The sequence below is a fragment of the Cervus canadensis genome, chromosome 6 (assembly GCF_019320065.1).
Source record: "Cervus canadensis isolate Bull #8, Minnesota chromosome 6, ASM1932006v1, whole genome shotgun sequence".
Taxonomy (NCBI): Eukaryota; Metazoa; Chordata; class Mammalia; order Artiodactyla; family Cervidae; genus Cervus; species Cervus canadensis.
Genome location: NC_057391.1, coordinates 9,809,894 through 9,829,742, shown reverse-complemented (window position 1 = coordinate 9,829,742; position 19,849 = coordinate 9,809,894). Strand labels below are relative to the sequence as shown.

Below are 19,849 nucleotides of genomic sequence, written 5' to 3'. Positions count from 1 at the left end.
GAGAAGGCACCAGGCCTGAAATCTAGCATATCAAACAATGAAAACTATCTACTAAAGAGATCGTAAGATTCTAAGGACCCTCAGCAGTACTTATTAGTTATGAAGTTAGCTGTAATCTGTCCTACAAAGCTTAACAACACAGAAAAAATAGCTTCCATCATTAGTTGTAAAGTTAGCTGTACTCTATCCTGCAAAACTTAACAACACAGAATAAAAGAGCTTCCATCTGCCTGATTCACTATCCACAGCATGATGGAGAGATTACACTGTGGGAAATCCCTTCAGGATCTGGTTCTCTGCTTCCTGCTCACGCCCCCGCCTCTTCTCCACAGGGCTCCAGGATTCTCTCACCTATGTGCCTTTTTAGAAGGCAATCCCTGTCTCTAGAATGTCCTCCCTGCCCTGATTTGCTAGAAGAACTCTATCCTATTTAGGCTCGCCACACTGCACCTTCTCAAGACACCATCCCCATCTCTCCAGTCCCCTCCACCATTTCACTCACTCCGAGAGGGTTTCTCGCTCAGAACACTGCATTCCCACGATGCTGTGTTATTTGGGGGAGCTACAAGTCCAGGTTCCTTTATTTTTGTTTTTATTCCCTATGATGAGCACAGTTCTTAACATGGAACAGGAAGGGAGAGAGGAAGAGGGAAGGAAGAGAGTGATGGAAGAAAAAAATGACAGATAAAAGATAATCCACCACAATGGGGATGGAGTGGAGGGAGAAGCCAGGACCTGGATAATCTACAAATGCAGGCATTAGTTCCTGAAAAATCACAGATGGCCACTCACAAAATGCTAGAGAATTCTCAGGTGACAACTTCTTAAATTTATTTTTAATTTTTAAAAAGTGCCAACCAATTCAATCTTCACAGTCCATTTAATGAATGAAGCAAGTCTCTGGCTTAGTCAATTTGTTTTCCACTTTCTGTTCATACTCTTTGGAGAAGGTTCGGAAAAAAATAAAAAGAACTTTAAAATGGTTTTAAAGCAGAAGATATCATATCTCTCTGCTTCTGAAATTTGTTTTAAATTGGCAGTATTTAGACAGAATTATTTTTTTAATTTCTAAAACTCACAGAGATAAACAGAACATAATTAAGAAGGCTGAAAAAAAGTCTTCTTTTTACTGACAGTACCCAGTAGCTGTTAGTTAACAAAACTAAGGGTCATCAAAGACCAGGGCATATTTCATTGGTGCTGATGCACCTGAATGCCTGAGAGTCCAAAAAGAAATTGAACCACGGCCTACCTCCAAACTTGACTAGGTAAAGTTTCAACAAAATTTCACACTGGAAAAATAGAACCAGTATCATACAAGTTGAGGATTACTTTTCCAGAAAAAAAAAAAAATCCAAGATTCAAATGTGTTATCCTACTGAATCAAAATGAATCTGACAATTATCAGTGACCTAATTGAATGATCACATTGAAAACCACTGCCGTTATGAAGGCCCTGAGCAGAGTAACACGGATGCACATCAAAAGCATGAGCTCTGGCTTCAGACAGATCTGGGTACCAATCCTAGTTCTGTCTTCTATGACCTTGGACTTAAACTCTCTGAGCCCATTTTGTTACCTGCAAATCAAAGACAAGGATGGGGCTTTTGTGAGAATTTAAAGATATCTTGTATATAAAGAACTTAATACATTGCCTGGCCCATAGTAAGTGCTCAGTTCTGGCTATTACTTGCAATTTTAGATCATTCTGCTACTGTATGGAGAATAGGTTGATGAAATAAGAGCGGAGATTCCAGTTAGAAGGCTACTGAAAGGTAGGTGAGAATCTTAAAGACTAAGTATTTGATTTCCAATAGTATTTCTAAGAAGTAAGATATTTATAAGGATAGGTGTTGTGACTAACTTTCTAACATTGGGAGTCTATAGACAGAGCCAGAAGGAATGCAAAAACTTTCCATTTCTAACATCAGTTTTATAAATAAAGAAGAAATGTGGAGAAAATCAAAATTTTAAATGTCTTACTGTCTTGAGCATTTTATAAAACTTGCAATAAAATTGTTTAATATGATATAAATGTGTATTTTTTTCTTTTTTTAAAAAATGTGTATTTTTAAAGGATCATATTGTAAATAATAGGAAATAAATTGTGTTTGATACTCTAACATGTATTTTTGTATTTAAAATTATTTCTTTTTTGGATAATGTTAAGGGCTACTTTTATAAAATAAGAGACCTCAAAGACAGTTAACTGGGGATGCCAGTTATTTATCCTGGTATACACAGAATTTAGAAAAAAAACTGGCACATATTATGTACCCAATAAATGTTTGTCAAAGTAATGTTAACTAAATAACTAGGGAAATATTCTTAGGTTTTTTTTTTTCAGACTATTATGCTTAAAGATGAATGTATCAAATATTGGTCATTTTCTAAATAGAGAAAATGAGAAAACAGATTAATTGTCTATGTATGATTACACACTTATACACTTTAAAATCTATTTACCTTTACAGCACTTATAGCTGTATCAAGTGTTGAAATCTCATGGTCCTGGTGAGTGCCAAGCATCTTGTCAACAGCAGAAATTGGGCTTTTGCATGTGTAGCAATATGTGTCAATCTGAGATGTTTTCATTTCCTTTTGTTCCTTCTCGGTTACCAACTCTGATAGTAACTGGTCTTGTTCTGCTATCTCTATGCCCAACTCTTTCTGTTCAGCAGACTTTCTTTGTTCCACCTCAGTCACAAGTTCATTTTCACTGACATGTTCAAAGGATTCTTTTCCTTGAGATAACACATCTTCAGGGGTGGACTCTGAATACAGGTCTTCTGATAGAGTGTCTTGAGTAACCACTTCATAATTCAGGGATTCAGCAAATTCATACTCATCCTGAACAGGGCTACTGCGGACCCAGTCTTCCCTCGGCTCGGGGGGAACCGTTATTTGAGGTTCCTCTTGCAGTGTTTCTTGAATGCAAGCTGCAGCAGATGCAGACTCTTCCTCTGGGAAGGACACCTGCACTGGCACATTCAGACTGACCTCTGGATTTGCATTTGCTGCTTCATTAGTCTGACTGCTTGTTTCATCTACTCTCTCCAGGACATGATGGGTGTCTTCAAATGGAACCGCATAGCTTATCCTCTGGGTAACCACTCTGACTTCCTCGGTGATGGGAGCTTTCCTCTGCATAGCTACATTGTCAAGGGTCTCCATGTGGCCTACTGATTCTCCTTCCCTGTAAGCTGTTTTCTGTTTCTCTTCCAGACTCTCCTCCCTGCCCATAGTTACAAACTTGCCCCAAATTTCCTCTTCTGCAGTTATTGGTTGGTATGAGTCATCCTTACCAATTGGCTTTTCTTCAAGACCTTGGCCTTGGTCGTTTTCAGTTACAGATGTGTCATGGAGAATGTCATCTTTGAGTATGTACTTCTCAAAATATATTCCTGTTCCATCATCGGTGTCAGAATTTCTGCTTGGAAATGAAGCTTCAGAATTCACACTGTCACCTTCAGAAGCTGTCTCCCCTTCTTTCTTTCTCTCTCCAACTGCTTCTTCATATAGATCTTTGTATAAAAACGCAAGTGCAGGTGGCTCCTCCAGAAGTTCAGGATCGATGGCTTTTGCAGTGGTAGGAAATATCTGGGTTCGTGACAAAACTCCTTCCTCTTCATCAAATAAAGGCATCCCAGGTGACTTTGAGTCCAGGTCTCTTTCTGTGCTCTTTGGAGCATCTCTGTCTGTTAATTTTTGGATAACCAAAGACTTTTGGGTCTCTGGGTCAGATAATTTGCTGTAGTCCTTTTCGAGTCCATAAAAACTTTCATCTAATTTCACCAAGTCATATTCATGTTCTAGGGCACCTTCCTCTGGACATTCTGGGAAAGAGACAGTTTCTTCTGGAACTTCCTTTGATAGTTCTGCCTCTACATTTAATTTCCATGGAGCTCTCTGTTTTTCTGGGTCAGGGGAGATGTTATAATCAATCAATGTATATTTTTCAAAGTAATCCTCTTCATTGGGACTTGTGGGCTGATTAAAGGCTAAATCACCAGTTTCTGAATCTGTGGATATCTCCTCTTTGGCTGTATGAATTTCCTTTTGTTGGTCTTCTTTCAATGGTATAACTTTTATATCAGAATCTTCTAACTTACTCTGTAATGTTTTATGGCAAGCAACTGCCTCACTCTCATCATGGAGGAGTATAGGCTTAAATGAGATCTTCTCTTCCAAATATTCTAACTTATCTTGCATTTGTTCACTTTCTTCCTGATCGACTGAAGAAATAAATGCAGGAGCATGAATATTCAGTATCTCACAACCTTCAGAAATGATACTGAAGGCACTCTTTTGCTCTTCAGAAAGTCCAGCTGGCTTACTGGTCACTGTAAATTCTTCATCTCTTACGCTTGTGTCTTCAGGCTCCTTAGAAACCATCTCATCAGCACTGACTGTTGATGCATTAGTTATAAATTGAGCATAGTTACTGCTTGCTGAAGGGCGTGGTTCATATACATGGGAATCTTCTACAGCCTCCAAGTGGTGTTTTGAAACAAGAACAGGCTGTTCAAACATTTCAGATGTTTGATCTTTAGAGGTTTGAGCAGTATGGACCTCAGGCCTATCTGGAGTCACTTCTGACCATGGCAGTTCTTGTTTCTTCTCTGGACTAACTTCTGGAGATGCTCCTGAAGCAAGTGTTTGTGGTTCTACAGATGACCACAGATAGGAAGGTGTTTCTAAGCTCTTTGTTTCACCAAAAGGACGATCTAAAATCCTTTCAGAGTCTTTAGATGGAGAGCCTTGTGTGCTTTCCTTTGTGGTACCTACTGAGCCACCTTTTGGCAGCTCTGACTCTAGGCCCTGCCCCTTTTCTTCACTGTGAGTCACGACATCAACGCTTGACTTTTCCAGTACCAGGTTTCCTTCCTTAGGTAAAGAGGGCTCATTTATTTCATCATGGTAAGGAAGATCCACCGGAAGAAAGGCCTTGGTTTTCTCCACCAAAACTTCACGTTCTTCTAATGGATGTGGTTGACTTCCTACTGCCTTTGTTTCCCTGATTTCAGAGTAAGCCTCTGAGATCGTGGTTTCTGATGTTTCAGCAGCTTCTGTAGTTTTAACTAATGAAAATGGTTGGGTTTCACCCAAAGTAAGACGGAAAGAGATATCTGACCCTTCAGGCTGATGCCCGGCTATACTTATGGAACATGGCTGAATTTCCTGCTGCTCACTTCCTTCTGAAAATGTTTGTGACCGCTCTTCTTTTTCTTCTCCTTTCTCCTCCTCAATAATTTTGTATCTTTCTTGGTGGTCTTCATTTTGATAGACTTGCTGCAGCACAGTAGCAGCTTTTGGTTCTTCCAATTTAACAGGGCTAGGCCCGTGTATAATTTTTGCCTTCTCTATTTCATTAATATCTCTATGTTCTAATGGGGCTGCTGTCTCTTGTTTTTCTGCCAGCACCTTCTTTTCTGCCAAGGAATATGATCTCATTCCCAAGTTACCTTTCTCCTCAGCTGGGCTAACAGATCTGAGTTTTATTTCCTCTTCAGAAATTTTCAAGGAAACAGGTTTTGGCATCTCTTTCCCTAGTCTGTCTTCACCAAGATCAATTAAACTGCCTTTAGGTTCTTCTCCTGGCAAAATTATTGACTCCAGCGTCTCTGATTCCTCTGTGATATTTTTACTTGCAAAGCTAGATGAAGCTGATTCTGGCTGTTGTGGCACCTTATCTGTTGCATCAACTAAAAAGAGTGGTTTTTCTTTTTGATCACTTCTTGGCTCTTCTTTAAGAATAGTAATAGTCCATTTAGATCTAGGGGAGATTTCTGGCTTCTGGGGTCTTTTACTATCAGTGACATGAAGAGGAACAGCATTTTTGGCTGCTTCCATAATGGATTTCTCACCCATGGGAGAATAAGACTGAATTCTAAGATGTCCCTCTCCATCAGCAGAAGTAACTACTGAAGTCAGGTCCATTTCTTCTGAATAGTCTAGGACTTCTTTCTTCCCATAATCGTCACTAGATGCCTCAAAGTTGGATTTTGGCTGTGGCGAAACTTCTACATTTGATAACAATGTGGGTTTTTCTTTAAAATCTTGATGTTCACCAGATTTAACTAAAGAATCTGAAGATTCTGAAGCAGTTTCAGGTTTGGCCTCTGGGACTAGATGATCCACTGGCTTCTCAGTTCCATGAACGTCAGCTGGAGCAGGACTTTCAGAATCTATCACAGTCACTGTTTTCTCTTCAGATGGGCTGGGCTGAGCTTCTAAATCTTCTTTTTCAGCAACTTTGTTATCTAGAGTACTTGATCTAAAAAAGAAACTGGACACCCATGATGTGAAAGATGAGATTCCTTTCTTTCCCTTTTCCTCAGAGATGCTTGGCTCCACCGCCTTCTGCTGCTTGGGCGGCTTTTGTATGACCTCAGGGGACTCTAGGGGCTGAGGCTCTTCGTTTTCTCGGGTTGAGGAGAGTGGTTTCACTTGTGTGGGTGCTTTCACTTCGGATGGTGGTCTCCCTCTCTCATTAGCATCATCTGCAACCTTTGGCTGAACCACGCTGGGTTCTTCTAATGGCTTCTCTCCAGGCAAAGGGGATATACGACCATGTGCTTCTTTTTCAACGCCCAGTGCAGGTTCTACCTCTTCGGCCAAGACACGGGCAGCTTTGACAAGAGAGGGAGGAGTTTCTGATTTGACTTGTTCCATTGGTGGGCCAGACACTGGTTTCTGGAGGCCTCCTTCATAAGGTGTTTTGATTTCTTCCTGGCTGTCTTCTTTGCAAGGCCTGGAAATTTCTGTGTTTGCTTTCTCCACTACCAAACTTTCACCCCCCACAGAAGAAAGGGTCTGCTTCCCTTCTGCCTCACTTCTGTCCACATTTCCAGCTGGAACTAAAGATTTTGGTTTGGGGGCCCACTTTATGTCTTCAGAAGAGTAAGTTTCAGTTGCGAAGGTCTCTACATTATCACAGGAGGTATCGAGAGTAGACACTGGTTCTTGGAATACTAAGTGAGGTTCTTCTGCAGAAGGTGGCAGAATTTGCTTTCTGATTTCAGGCGTGTGGGCTTTCTCTGGCGGAGCAGGCTTGAGCTGCTCTGTCATCAGATCACTGGTACCAGACGAATCCAGCTGCACAGATCCCATGACTCTTTCTTCATGATGACTTACCAAGTCTCTTTCTGGCTCTTTCAGCATCCAGTTTTCATCCTTTGGAGAAATAAGGGCCTGTTGCATGTGTGTTTCTTTAACATCTGTAGGTTCAGTTGTCATAAATAATTTTGATTCTTCCAAAGGCAAATTTTCTTTCATAAACAAACCTTGTTTAATACCCAGGTCTTGTTTATCTGCAAAAGACCTGCTCATGTCAGGTAATGTAGTGGCTTGATCTGAATCAAGTGCTTCTTCAGGCTTCTGTTGCACAAAGAGGTCAGAAGAAGTGATCTTTGATGGCTCTGTTACAGTCTGCAGTACATGAAATGAATTTGGTTGGTCAGTTTCATTTAGCTTAGTTACAGTATCTTCTGTCACTTGTGCCTTCAAATTTCCTGTTGGCAGTAATGGGCTTATTTCTTGTTTTTCTTCTTTTTTAAATTCAGCTGAATGGTTCAGCTCTTCTGATAATCCTTTTGAGGATAAAGTGTATGACTGAAGTTCTTCTGGGCTGTCTCCTTCAAGTCCAGAGGTAAATGCTTCCCGTGATCCTAAGCTAACTACCTTAGCAGAGACAGATTTCATTTCTTGAATCTGAGGTTCCTCCCTAAGGTATGAAGAAACCTCTGAAATTTCAGGAACTGTAGTTGACACATGAAGTTCCCTGTTTTCCTCTTTCCCTTCTCCTCCGCTCCTGAGCTCGGGTAGGCCCTTTGCTAAGACAGAACTCTCTGTTTCAGGTAGGGGAGATTTTATATGTTCTGTCTGTATGGATCCACTTTGCCTACTTAAATCACCAGTGAATTCTGAGCCAGCATTTCCAGTATCAGGTAATTCTGACACTGGACGTGGCTTGTCTCTCTCCTCAGGTTCCAAACACAGCTGTGCCAGAGCAAGACCTGGTTTTTCTGACCGGAAATCTCCCTGAATTACCGAGGGTGTCTCTGCTGCCTGTTCCCTCTTATCACCACTGAAGGTTAAGAATGTTGAAGCTAAATCTTCTGATGTTAAATGTTCCAACTCAGGAGGAGAACTTGCTGTCACCTCATCTTTGCCTTTTGGAACTATATATTTGGGTGCAGGTGACATGTTCTGTGAGGAAGGAACTTCAGTTTCTGTTTTCTTTATCTCACCACCTAGGCTGAGTGAAGGCACATGTTCAGGTCCTGACACCTCTGAGGCAGACACGGAATTTTTTTTCTGTGATAAATCCAAATATTCAGAGTCGAGAACTGTAGAAAATGAAAGATCTTGTTTGTCTTCCACCCTTGCTTCCTTTGCTACGTCTGAATGCTGAGAAGACAAAGTTTTGGTTATTGCCAACCCAGGTTTAATGTCTTCAGTCTCTACCTTTGACAAAACAGAATGCTCTGATATAGAGGATATGCTTTCAGGTAAATCAAATTTAATTTCTTTCTCGACTTTGGACCAAGCTGGATATTGTGATGCAGCAGTTTCAGTGGGAGGAGGACTAGCTTTGATTGCTACCTTGTCTTCTTTAAAAAGTGAATGCTCATCTATAGGTGGTAAGACACTTCCTAATTCACTCTTTTCTACTTTTGTTAAGACTGGATGTTCTATAGGGGTGGTAAGAGGTAAGTCTGTTAGGATTTCTTCTTTTGCTAATTTGGTTAAGTTTGAATCATGCTTTGTCTCAGATGTTGTGGTTATTGAAGAACTGGGTTCAATTTCTTTCTTTATTTCTTCTGACAAAGCTGAAAATTCTGGTACAGGTGGTCCATGCTCAACTTCCTGTTCCACTCCTGGTGAAGTTGAATGTAGCACTCTAGGTGTACCAGTTACTTTAGAATCAAGTTTCACTTCTGTTTTTACCACTGATGAAATCTCAGGTCTAGATAAAGATGTTTCCTTTAGAGGTGAATATGGCTTCATTACTTCAGGCTCATTCTCTGACAACCTTCTCTGTTCTAGTTCAGATGTCACAGTTGGAGCTAAATTGGGTTTGATATCCTTCTTTGGCTCATCTGCCAAGTCAGGCAGAACTGAATCTTTCATCCCAGACTCTGGGACGTTTGGAGGCTGAGGCTCCATTTCTTGATCCCTCAATACATGTGCTATAGCTTCTTGAGAATCAGGCACAATTTCTTCCTTACTTTCGACTTTTAACAAAGCCATCTGTTCATCTGCAGATTCTGGAGTGAGGGATGTCTTGGGTTCCTGTTCTTTCTTAACTGCATGTACTGAATCAGGTGACCCTGAACACTGAGATGCAGGCAAAGCGGGTTTGGTTTCCTCCTTTCCTGTGGGTGACTGTGCGGGTGTTGCGGCTGGCGATGAACCAGACTTGGTTTCTCCCCTCTCTGAATCACTGGTTAAACACGGTGGAACCAAGACTTCAGGCTCAGGTTCTAAATACGTTCGAGTTCTCTGCTTCTGTGCCAGAATGAGATATTCAGATACAGATGTTGATGTTGTTTGAGCATCTGGCTTAATTTCTGCTTCCTCTGCTTCACTTGTTGAGGGGAGCTGACTCAAGTCTTCAGGCGCAGACATCAAAGGTTCAGCTCCTTGCTTCTGTGGTGAACGTAGATGCTCAGGTACGGGTGTAGCCGTTGTTGGTGCAATTTCTTCCTCATCTGCTTCTGAGACGCGGGAATATCCTGATGCAGCCATTGCAGTTAACAGTGAATCAGGCTCAACTTCCTTTCTGTTCATTTCTGGGATCCTATATGGTGGGATGGAAGCTTGTGACGCTGAGTCTGGAGAAAAAAGTTCAGTTTCCTCTGTGTCTTCATCTGACAAAATAGTGTGTTCAGATGGTGATGTTAAACATATTGGAGAATCACACTCAAATTCTCTCTTCCCTGTCGTTGCATAGGATGGAAATGAGAATTCTGACACAAAAGCCGAGTCTGGAGAAAAAGGCCCAATGTCTTCTTGCTCTTCTTCTGAGAAAATCATGGGGGAGGAGGAACCTTTTAGATTTAAAGGGGACGTGTGGACAATTTCTTCCTCCTGTGATTCTGGTGTTGCGTATGGTGGTACTGAAAGTTCAAAAGCAGAGATGGAAGAGGGTGTGTACCGCTCCATTCCTACTGTCTCTTCTTCCGAGAGGACCACGTGATCAGGTGGGGTAGCTGGAAGTCGTGGGGCCAGGCATTCAGGAGTCCCCTCAGTTGTGGACGGTGGGAGGGAGGATTCAGGTAACGAGGCCACCTCTGGGGTATAGAATCCGGTGTCTTCCTTCTCTTCTTCTAACACAGTCTCGTGCTCAGAAACACCCTCTGATTTCAGCAGGGAGACATCGTCAATTATGTTCTTTGGGGATTCCTGTGTTACATTGGGTGGGACTGCATTTTGGAAGGTCAGTGCTGAATCTGGTGTGACACCCTCACTTTCTAGGTTCTCTTCTTCTGACAGGACAGCGTGTTCAGATGTCACGGCTGAAAGCGGTGGGGCCTGGCATTCAGAAGCCCCCTCAGTTGTGTGTGGTGAGAGAGAACGTTCAGATAGAGAGGGGACCACTGGGGAACACATCCCAGGGTCTTCATTCTCTTCTTCTGACAGAATCAGGGGCTCAAAAACACCTCGTGACTTTAATGGGGACTTAAGGTCTACTGTTTTCTTTGGTGACTCTTCTGTTGCCTGAGAGGGAACTGAATATTCAGAAGTAGATGTGGAATCCGGCGTGTAACGCCCACTTTCTGAGGCCTCTTCTCCGGACTGGATCATGGGTTCTGGTGTAACTGCTGAAAACAGTGGGGACTGGCTTTCAAGAGTCTTCTCAGTTGTGGATGGTGAGACAGATATAGAAGCTGAAGTTGGGGAAGAAGGCTCAAATTTATCACTCTCTTCTTCTGACAAAACTGCATGTTCAGATACAGCTTTCACATGAGGTGAAGAAACTGGCTCAGCTTCTTGCTTCTCTAGTTCATAGTAATCCTGTGGGGCTGAATACTCTGACACAAAAGCAGAATCAGTAGAAACAGACTCATTTTCCTCTCTTTCTTCCTCAGACAAGGTGACATGTTCAGGTGTTGAAGTTGTCAGTAATGGCAGAAAGTTCTCCTCTTTCTCCTCCACTTCAGGGGCCAAGCGTGGTGGGAAGGGCTCCTCAGAAACTGATGGACTTTCTGGGTAATCGAGTTCTATGATCTCTTCTTCTTCCACTAAGCTAGAATCTTCAGGTTCAGGGGTAGCAGCCATTGGTAGAGGCATTTCTATTTCTTCCTTCTCTGGTTCCTCTAACACTAGAGGTTCAGAAAGAGAAATGGATGGCTCGGGCACAGTTTCTTCCTTCTCTGCTTTGATGCTGAGATGAGGAGGGGTCAGCTGGTCAGCGACTGGTTCTGCCCTTTTCTGTGAAGTCAGATCCAGCTCTTCTCTCTCAGGGCTGAAATCTTCCTGGATAGAGGCTGTCAGACCTGGTGCACCTGATTCCAGAGAACCCTTCTCTGCCTCTAGTGAAATGGAATGGTCAATCGAAGACATGTCTTCCATCTTCACTTCATCCAGTGCAGGCGGCGAGACTGAAGAGTCAGGCTCTGCAATCACTGTTTCTTGTGAATCAGCCTCAGATTCTTCCTTTGCAGTTTCCAGGAATGTGGCTACAGATGTATCGGGTGTAAGAGAGGAAGGCTTCATTTCACGGGGCTTTGCTTCATCAGCCGGCAGTTGTGGCACTGCCCGAGGAGCTCTGAGCTGTGATTCCCGTTCTGCTATGGCATGACTTGTATGAGAGGAAGGTGTGGGCTGGGCGGCAGACGCAGCCCTTAAGGGAAAATCATCGTAAGTTTTCTTCTGATCTTCATGACTGAATAAGGAGGTCAGGGACTTTGATCCTTTGGAGAACACATCTCTCCAGGGTGGAGCAAGCTCTTTTACTTTAACATCTTCTATGCTTTGGGCTACTGATTTGCCTGTTTTGGAAACTACTTTTCTAAGATCACGATCGCCTGACTCTGGCTCTAGACTAATGGATGCCTCTTTCCCCTTCCTATAATGGATTTCTTTAATGACATAACCCTTTGGCAATGTTCCATAAAACTGCAGCGGAATTAATTCTTCTTTAACAGAATTGAACATCTTGATTTTATACTGTACGGTTCCTATGTAGACTGGCCTTAACACTAAGGGCTTGTGTTCTTTGTATATTGCCCCCGTAATGGGAGGTGTACTTGAGGTGCTCTTCTTTTTTCTCATCTTATCATCAGTGCCAGTAGGTGACCTCTCTTTTTGGGTGGTTAGTTCCTGACTTTCTGAAATTAAAGGAGTACTTGTTTTGTTTGCTGGAACATCTTGGGATTCCAAAGAATTTCTCTTTTTGTTGCTTTTCCGACGCAGAGATGGTGAGCCATGCTTTGACTTAGGCTTTCTTTTCCGAACTTTTTTAACTTCATCCACGATAAAGGAAACATTCCCTGGAGGAGAATTCAGAGCCGACCCTTCCAGACTACACACACCAGATGTCTGACTTCCCTCCGAGGCCCAAGGAGTGGAAGGCCTACTTGAACTGGTCTCCCAGGTGATACCACTATCTTCCCGTTGAACAGTTACCATGGAAAAGGAAGGGTCAGATATGATACACTTCTTCTCGGTCTTGCCCTCTTCATCCTGGTCTGATAACCTACAGTAAATGATAATTAAATTTACATATGTTGATAATAATTTACATATATTATATATATTTACATATATTAATAACATCTTAATTACATATTAAATAATAAGTAAAGATCCTATTTTTACTAGATAAAGGATTAATGTGAAGTTAAAATATACAGATAAATAATGCCATCCATACCAAAAACCGAGACACACACAAAGTTTAAGAATTGAAGTCAGGATACCAAATACAGTAACACATCCCAGACTGGAATGAAATCAATATTCTGCAAAGTAAAAAAAAAGCTAATGCTAAATTCACCACCTTTGGGACTCACCCCAGTGGTCCAGTGGTTAAGACTCCATGCTCCCAACGCAGGGGGCCTGGGGTTCGATCCCTGGTCAGAGACCTAGATCCCACATGCTGCAACTAAAGATCCTGAATGCCACAACTAAGACCCTGTGCAGCCAAATAAACAAATAAATACAAACATTTAAAAATAAATAAAAATAAATTCACCACCTTCCCCTACCACCCTATCAGAGAGTGAGCCTCCTGTGACTCCAGCCCTTCAGACTTACTATTATCGATATGACTACAGTCACCAGGACCTTCATAATGGCTCTTCTATCTGTAGCTCCGTGTTACTATTATCACTACTGTGACCCAGCTTTTTATCACATCACTCTGCCATGGACTATCTCATTAGCTTCCTAACTGGTCAGCTGATATCACATTTACCTCCTACCCTCCTCACACCCTCAATTCATCCTGCCTATCTTTTCAGACCAGTTTTACTAAAAGTTGTCATCATGCCACTTCCTGCTCAAAAATGTCAGTAAATGCCTCATACCTGTAGAAAAATTAATTCAAGATACTTAACTCTCTGATCTCTAGCTGACCTCCTTTACAAGTATCCACTTCCACCCTAAGCCTACCTGATACATTTCTGTTTTAACTAGATAACTCACTGTCCAGTATATCATAGGAACTCTGAGTCAGAGCCATGAGGAAAAATAGTGAATACAGATACATCACAGAAAAACAGCAGCCTACTGTACCCAATTCATCTGTAAACCAGGGGTCACAATAGAATATACCTTATGGGATTGCTGTAAGGATTTAATTCACTAACACACACGAGATGTGCCTTGCATGTAGTTCAGTTCAATTCAGTTGCTCAGTCATATCCAACTCTTTGTGACCCCAATGGACTGCAGTACTCTGGGCTTCCCTGCCCATCACCAACTCCCGGAGCTTGCTCAAACTCATGTCCATTGAGTCAGTGATGCCACCCAACCATCTCAACCTCGGTTGTCCCCTTCTCCTCCTGCCTTCAATCCTTCCCAGCATCAGGGTCTTTTCCAATGAGTCAGCTCTTCATATCAGGTGGCCAAAGTATCAGGTCTTCCATACAATCCTTGGGTCAAAGGAGCCTGCTAGGTCGCTTCAGTCATGTCTGACTCTGCGACCCTATGGACTGCAGCCCTCCAGGCTCCTCTGTCCACAGGATTTCCCAGGCAAGAATACTGGAGTGGATTGCCATTTCTTTCTCCATCAAAGGAGCCTAGGCATGGTCATATTCAACTGGTTTGGAGAGATGGTCTCCTTGGACTAACCCTCAAGAGATAGCTGGCTTTGGCCGCCCCTTTGAATTGCCACTGGGCCTGTCTCAGACTTCACAGCACTCTCCTCTGGAATTTTCTTACACCACCCCACCTCTTCATGCTCATGCCAGTCCTCCATCTACAATCCTCCCCCACCTAAAACTAGCTTTCCTGTGTATTTAAATTCTGTCTCCTCTTCAAGGCTTAGTGTTAAAACATCCAGTGTACCATCCCTGACCAATTCAGCAGCCTGACCAATTCAGCAGTTATATTTCCTTTAAGTTAAAGATTTAGATAAATAGAAAACTACTAACTGGCTTAAACACAATTTTTCTACAACAACAAAAAAACTATGCTCAAAAACCACTACACATAAGTATTAAATTAAACCACTTCAAAAAAACACACATGATTAAATTTAGGTTTCTTACCAATAATTTATCATCAGTCACTGCTTACATTAGCAGTTCTTATTAATAATTCTGGATACATTTTAGAATTATATGTAGAGAGATTTTAAAAATACTGATGTCACCCTAAACCCCTTCCCACAGAGACTCTGGCTTAATTATATTGTTCTTCAGTCGCTAAGTTGTGTCTGACTCTTTGCAACCCCATGGACTGCAGCAAGCCAGGCTTCACTATCTCCTATGGTTTGCTCAAACCCACATCCATTGTGTCGATGATGCCATCCACCATCTCATCCTCTGTTGCCCACTTCTCCTCCTGCCTTCAATCTTTCCAACATCAGGGTCTTTTCCAATGAGTCGGCCTTTCACATCAGGTGGCCAAAGTATTGGAGCTTCAGCAATCAGTCATCCCAGTGAATACTCAGAGTCTTTAAACACAGGAAGTTTTAAAAGCTTCCAAGTGACTCCATTATGCATCCAGAGTTGCAAATCACTGGCCTAAACTAAGCTATGAAACTTAACTAGTACATGCCTTTTTTGCTTACTCTGAACCCTTTTTAGTTTGCTAGGCTATGCTGGAAGCCAAGACCAGAAATCTTTGCACATACATTCATGTCTCCTTTCTTAAACTTCAGACCTGCCCAGCAGTCAGCTGCAAAGGGCTCCTGGACCGCTCAGATCCTGATCTTCTGAATCCTCACCCACATCCAGGGGCAGTCTGGACACAGCAAGAACACGGGATGCTGGTCTTCAGTAGCAAGTGGCCACAGCCATTTAGCCCAGTGTGCTGAAAACAATTTCATTGTCTACACATGCAGTTAGTAAAAAAGGCTGGAATGCAGTGGGAAGAACTGACTTCTCCATTTCCCTGGTTCTCTGTTCTCACTTATTTGCTGGGTATTAAACTAGTGAACTTAATTAGCAACTGATACCCTATCTTGGTTCTAAACTGAATCTTATTTTCAAATGTTTTTTCAGGTCCTTTTACACACCTAATTAAACTTCTTCCTCAAAATTTTCAACTCCTTCTACCCCTTCTCCCTTCTGTTTAACTTAACAGAAATGGGAAGAAATTAAAAATTAAGGTTATGACATGCAACTGAAAAGTCAGCATTTCAAATGCCCATGATTATAGTAGTATTACCAAAGCAATTATAAATTCAATTTAAAGTTAATTATTGATCATAAATTCAATGTACTCAATCAGAGAAGTTTTCATTACTAGCTAGAATGAATTCATGACTGCTTAGCAGAATACCCAAATGGTGATCATAAAAAACAGATAAGAAAAAAAAAGAGAGAGAGGCCTACTGAGGTGGATTCACTCATTTACTTATTCATTCACTGCTTTATTTCTTCACTTAATAAAATTTTATTTTGTTGTTCAGTCGCTCAGTCATGGCCAGTTCTTTGTGACCCCATGGACTGCAGCATGCTAGGCTTCCCTGTCCTTCACCATCTCCTGCAGCTTGCTCAACCCTGTATCCGTTGAGTTGGTGATGCCATCCAACCATCTCATCCTCTGTCGTCCCCTTCTCCTCCTGCTTTCAGTCTTTTCCAGCATCAGGGTCTTTTCTAATGAGTTGGCTCTTCACATCAGGTGGCCAAAGTACTGGAGCTTCAGCTTCAGCAGCAATCCTTTCAATGAATATTCAGGGTTGATTTCCTTTAGGATGGACTGGTTGGATCTCCTTGCAGTCCAAGGGACTCTCAAGAGTCTTCTCCAACACCATACTTCAAAAGCATCAATTCTTTGCTGCTCAGCCTTCTTTATGGTCCAACTCCCACATCCATACATGACTACTGAAAAAACCATACCTTTGACTATACAGACCTTTGTCGGCAAAGTAATGTCTCTGCTTTCTAATACACTGTCTAGGTCTGTCACAGCTTTTTTTCCAAGGAGAAAGCATCTTTTCATTTCATTCATGGCTGCAGCCACCATCTACAGGGATTTTGGAGCCCAAGAAAATAAAGTCTATCACTGTTTCCATTGTTGCCCCTTCTATTTGCCATGAAATGATGAGACCAGATGCCATGATCTTCATTTTTCGAATGTTGAGTTTTAAGCCAGCTTTTCCACTCTCCTCTTTCACCTTCATCAAGAGGTTCTTTAGTTCCTTTTCGCTTTCTGCAATAAGAGTGGTGTCATCTGCAATCTGAGGTTATTGATATTTCTCCCGACAATCTTGATTCCAGTTTGTGCTACATCCAGCCCAGCATTTCACATGATGTATTCTCCATATAAGTTAAATAAGCAGAGTGGTAATATACAGCCTTGATGTACTCCTTTCCCGATTTTGAACCAGTTCATTTTTCCATATCCAGTTCTAACTGTTACTTCTTGATCTGAATATAGGTTTCGCAGGAGGCAGGTAAGGTGGTCTGGTATTCCCATCTCTTGAAGAATTTTCCAGTTTGTTGTGATCCACAGTCAAAGGCTTTAGTGTAGTCAATGAAGCAGAAGTAGATGTTTTTCTGGAATTCTCTTGCTTTTTCTATGATCCAGTGGATGTTGGCAATTGGCCCTCTGATTCCTGTGCCTTTTCTAAATTCAGCTTGAACATCTAGGAGTTCTTGGTTCATGTACTGTTGAAACCTAGCTTGGAGAATTTTGAGTATTACTTTGCTAGCATGTGAGATGAGTGCAATTGTGCAGCAGTTTGAACATTCTTTGGCCTTGCCCTTCTTTGGGATTGGAATGAAAACTGACCTTTTCATGTCCTGTGGACACTGCTGAGTTTCCAGATTTGCTGGCACGTTGAGTGCGGTGGTGCAGCGGTGGCTGCGTGGTGCTGGAGCGGCGAGTGGCCGAGAGGAGACACCCCAGGCCCAAGGTCAGAGAAACCCCAGCAAGACGTTAGGAGAGGCGAATTTGTGTTTAGAATCAAACCCCATTCCCGCCAGAGACGCTAAAAGGGCTCAAACCTTGTGCACACCAGGACCCAGGGACCCCACAGAGATTGAGACAGAACTGTGTCTGAGCGTCTCCTGTGGAGGTACGGTCAGCAGTGGGCTGCCGCAGGGACAGGGGCTCTGGGTGCAGCAGACTTGGGTATGGCATAAGCCCTCTTGGAGGAGGTCGCCATTAACCCCACCATAGAGCTGCCAGAACTTAACACAGGACTGGGAAACAGAACCTTGTGCACCAGGACCCAGGGGAAAGGAGCAGTGACCCCACAAGAGACTGACCCAGACTTGCCTGTGAGTGTCCAGGAGTCTCCAGCTGAGGTGTGGGTCGGTGGTGGCCTGCTGCAGGGTTGGGGGCACGGACTGTAGCAGTACATGCATGGGATCTTTTGAAGGAGGTCGCCATTATCTTCATTACCTCCACCATAGTTTGGCCCCAGGTAAATAGCAGGGAGGGAACACAGCTCCACCCATCAACAGAAAATTGGATTAAAGATTTACTGAGCATGGCCCTGCCCATCAGAACAAGAATGAGTTTCCCCCTCAGTCAGTCTCTCCCATCAGGAAACTTCCATAAGCCTCTTATCCTTCTCCACCAGAGGGCAGACAGACTGAAAACCACAATCACAGAAAACTAACCAATCTAATCACATGGACCACAGCCTTGTCTAACTCAATGAAACTATGAGCCATGCAGTGTAGGGCCACCCAAGATGGGTCATGGTGGAGAATGCTGACAAAATGTGGTCCACTGGAGAAGGGAATGACAAACCACTTCAATATTCTTGCCTTGAGAACCCCATGAACAGTATGAAAAGGCAAAAAGATAGGACACTGAAAGATGAACTCCCCAGGTTGGTAGGTGCCCAATATGCTACTGGAGATCAGTGGAGAAATAACTCCAGAAAGAATGAAGGGATGGAGCCAAAGCAAAAACAATACCCAGTTGTGGATGTGACTGGTGATGGAAGCAAGGTCCGATGCTATAAAGAGCAATATTGCATAGGAACCTGGAATGTTAGGTACATGAATCAAGACAAATTGGAAGTGGTCAAACAGGAGATGGCAAGAGTGAATGTCGACATTCTAGGAATCGGCGAACTAAAACGGACTGGAATGGGTGAATTTAATTCAGGTGGCCATTATATCCACTACTGTGGGCAAGAATCCCTTCGAAGAAATGGAGTAGCCACCATGGTCAACAAAAGAGTCTGAAATGCAGTACTTGGATACAATCTCAAAAACAACAGAATGATCTCTGTTTGTTTCCAAGGCAAACCATTCAATATCATGGTAATCCAAGTCTATGTCCGACCAGTAATCCTGAAGAAGCTGAAGTTGAACAGTTCTATGAAGACCTACAAGACCTTTTAGAACTAACACCCAAAAAAGATATCTTCATTATAGGGGACTGGAATGCAAAAGTAGGAAGTCATGAAACACCTGGAGTAACAGGCAAATTTGGCCTTAGAGTACAGAATGAAGCAGGGCAAAGGCAAATAGAGTTTTGCCAAGAGAACACACTGGTCATAGCAAACACCCTCTTCCAACAACACAAGAGAAGACTCTACACATGGACATCACCAGATGGTCAACACCGAAATGAGACTGATTATATTCTTTGTAGCCAAAGATGGAGAAGCTCTATACAGTCAGCAAAAACAAGACCGGGAGCTGACTGGGGCTCAGATCATGAACTCCTTATTGCCAAATTCAGCCTTAAATTGAAGAAAGTAGGGCTGGGGGCAGTGAGTGTAGCCACTAGACCATTAGCCACTAGTGTACCACTAGACCATTCAGGTATGACCTAAATCAAATCCCTTACAATTATACAGTGGAAGTGACTAATAGATTTAAGGGACTAGATCTGATAGACAGAGAGCCTGATGAACTATGGACAGAGGTTCGTGACATTGTACAGGAGACAGGGATCAAGACCATCCCCAAGAAAAAGAAATGCAAAAAAGAAAAATGGCTGTCTGAGGAAGCCTTACAAATAGCTGTGACAAGAAGAGAAGTGAAAAGCAAAGGAAAAAAGGAAAGTTATACCCATTTGAATGCAGAGTTCCTAAGAATACCTAGGAGAGATAAGAAAGCCTTCCTCAGTGATCAATGCAAAGAAATAGAGGAAAATAGTAGAATGGGAAAGACTAGAGATCTCATCAAAAAATTAGAGATACCAAGGGAACATTTCATGCAAAGATGGGTTCAATAAAGGATGGAAATAGCATGGACCT

General features: G+C 42.4%; 1 protein-coding gene across 1 annotated transcript in view; it reads right to left on the bottom strand.

Moving 5' to 3' along the window:
• The window catches only part of CMYA5 (cardiomyopathy associated 5), a 99,124-nt gene that overhangs the window by 40,505 nt on the left and 38,770 nt on the right, over window positions 1-19,849 (bottom strand). The window contains exon 2 of the mRNA XM_043470754.1: window positions 2,467-12,706. Within this exon, the coding sequence (XP_043326689.1) occupies window positions 2,467-12,706 (10,240 nt within the window). The remainder of the gene's footprint in view (window positions 1-2,466; window positions 12,707-19,849) is intronic.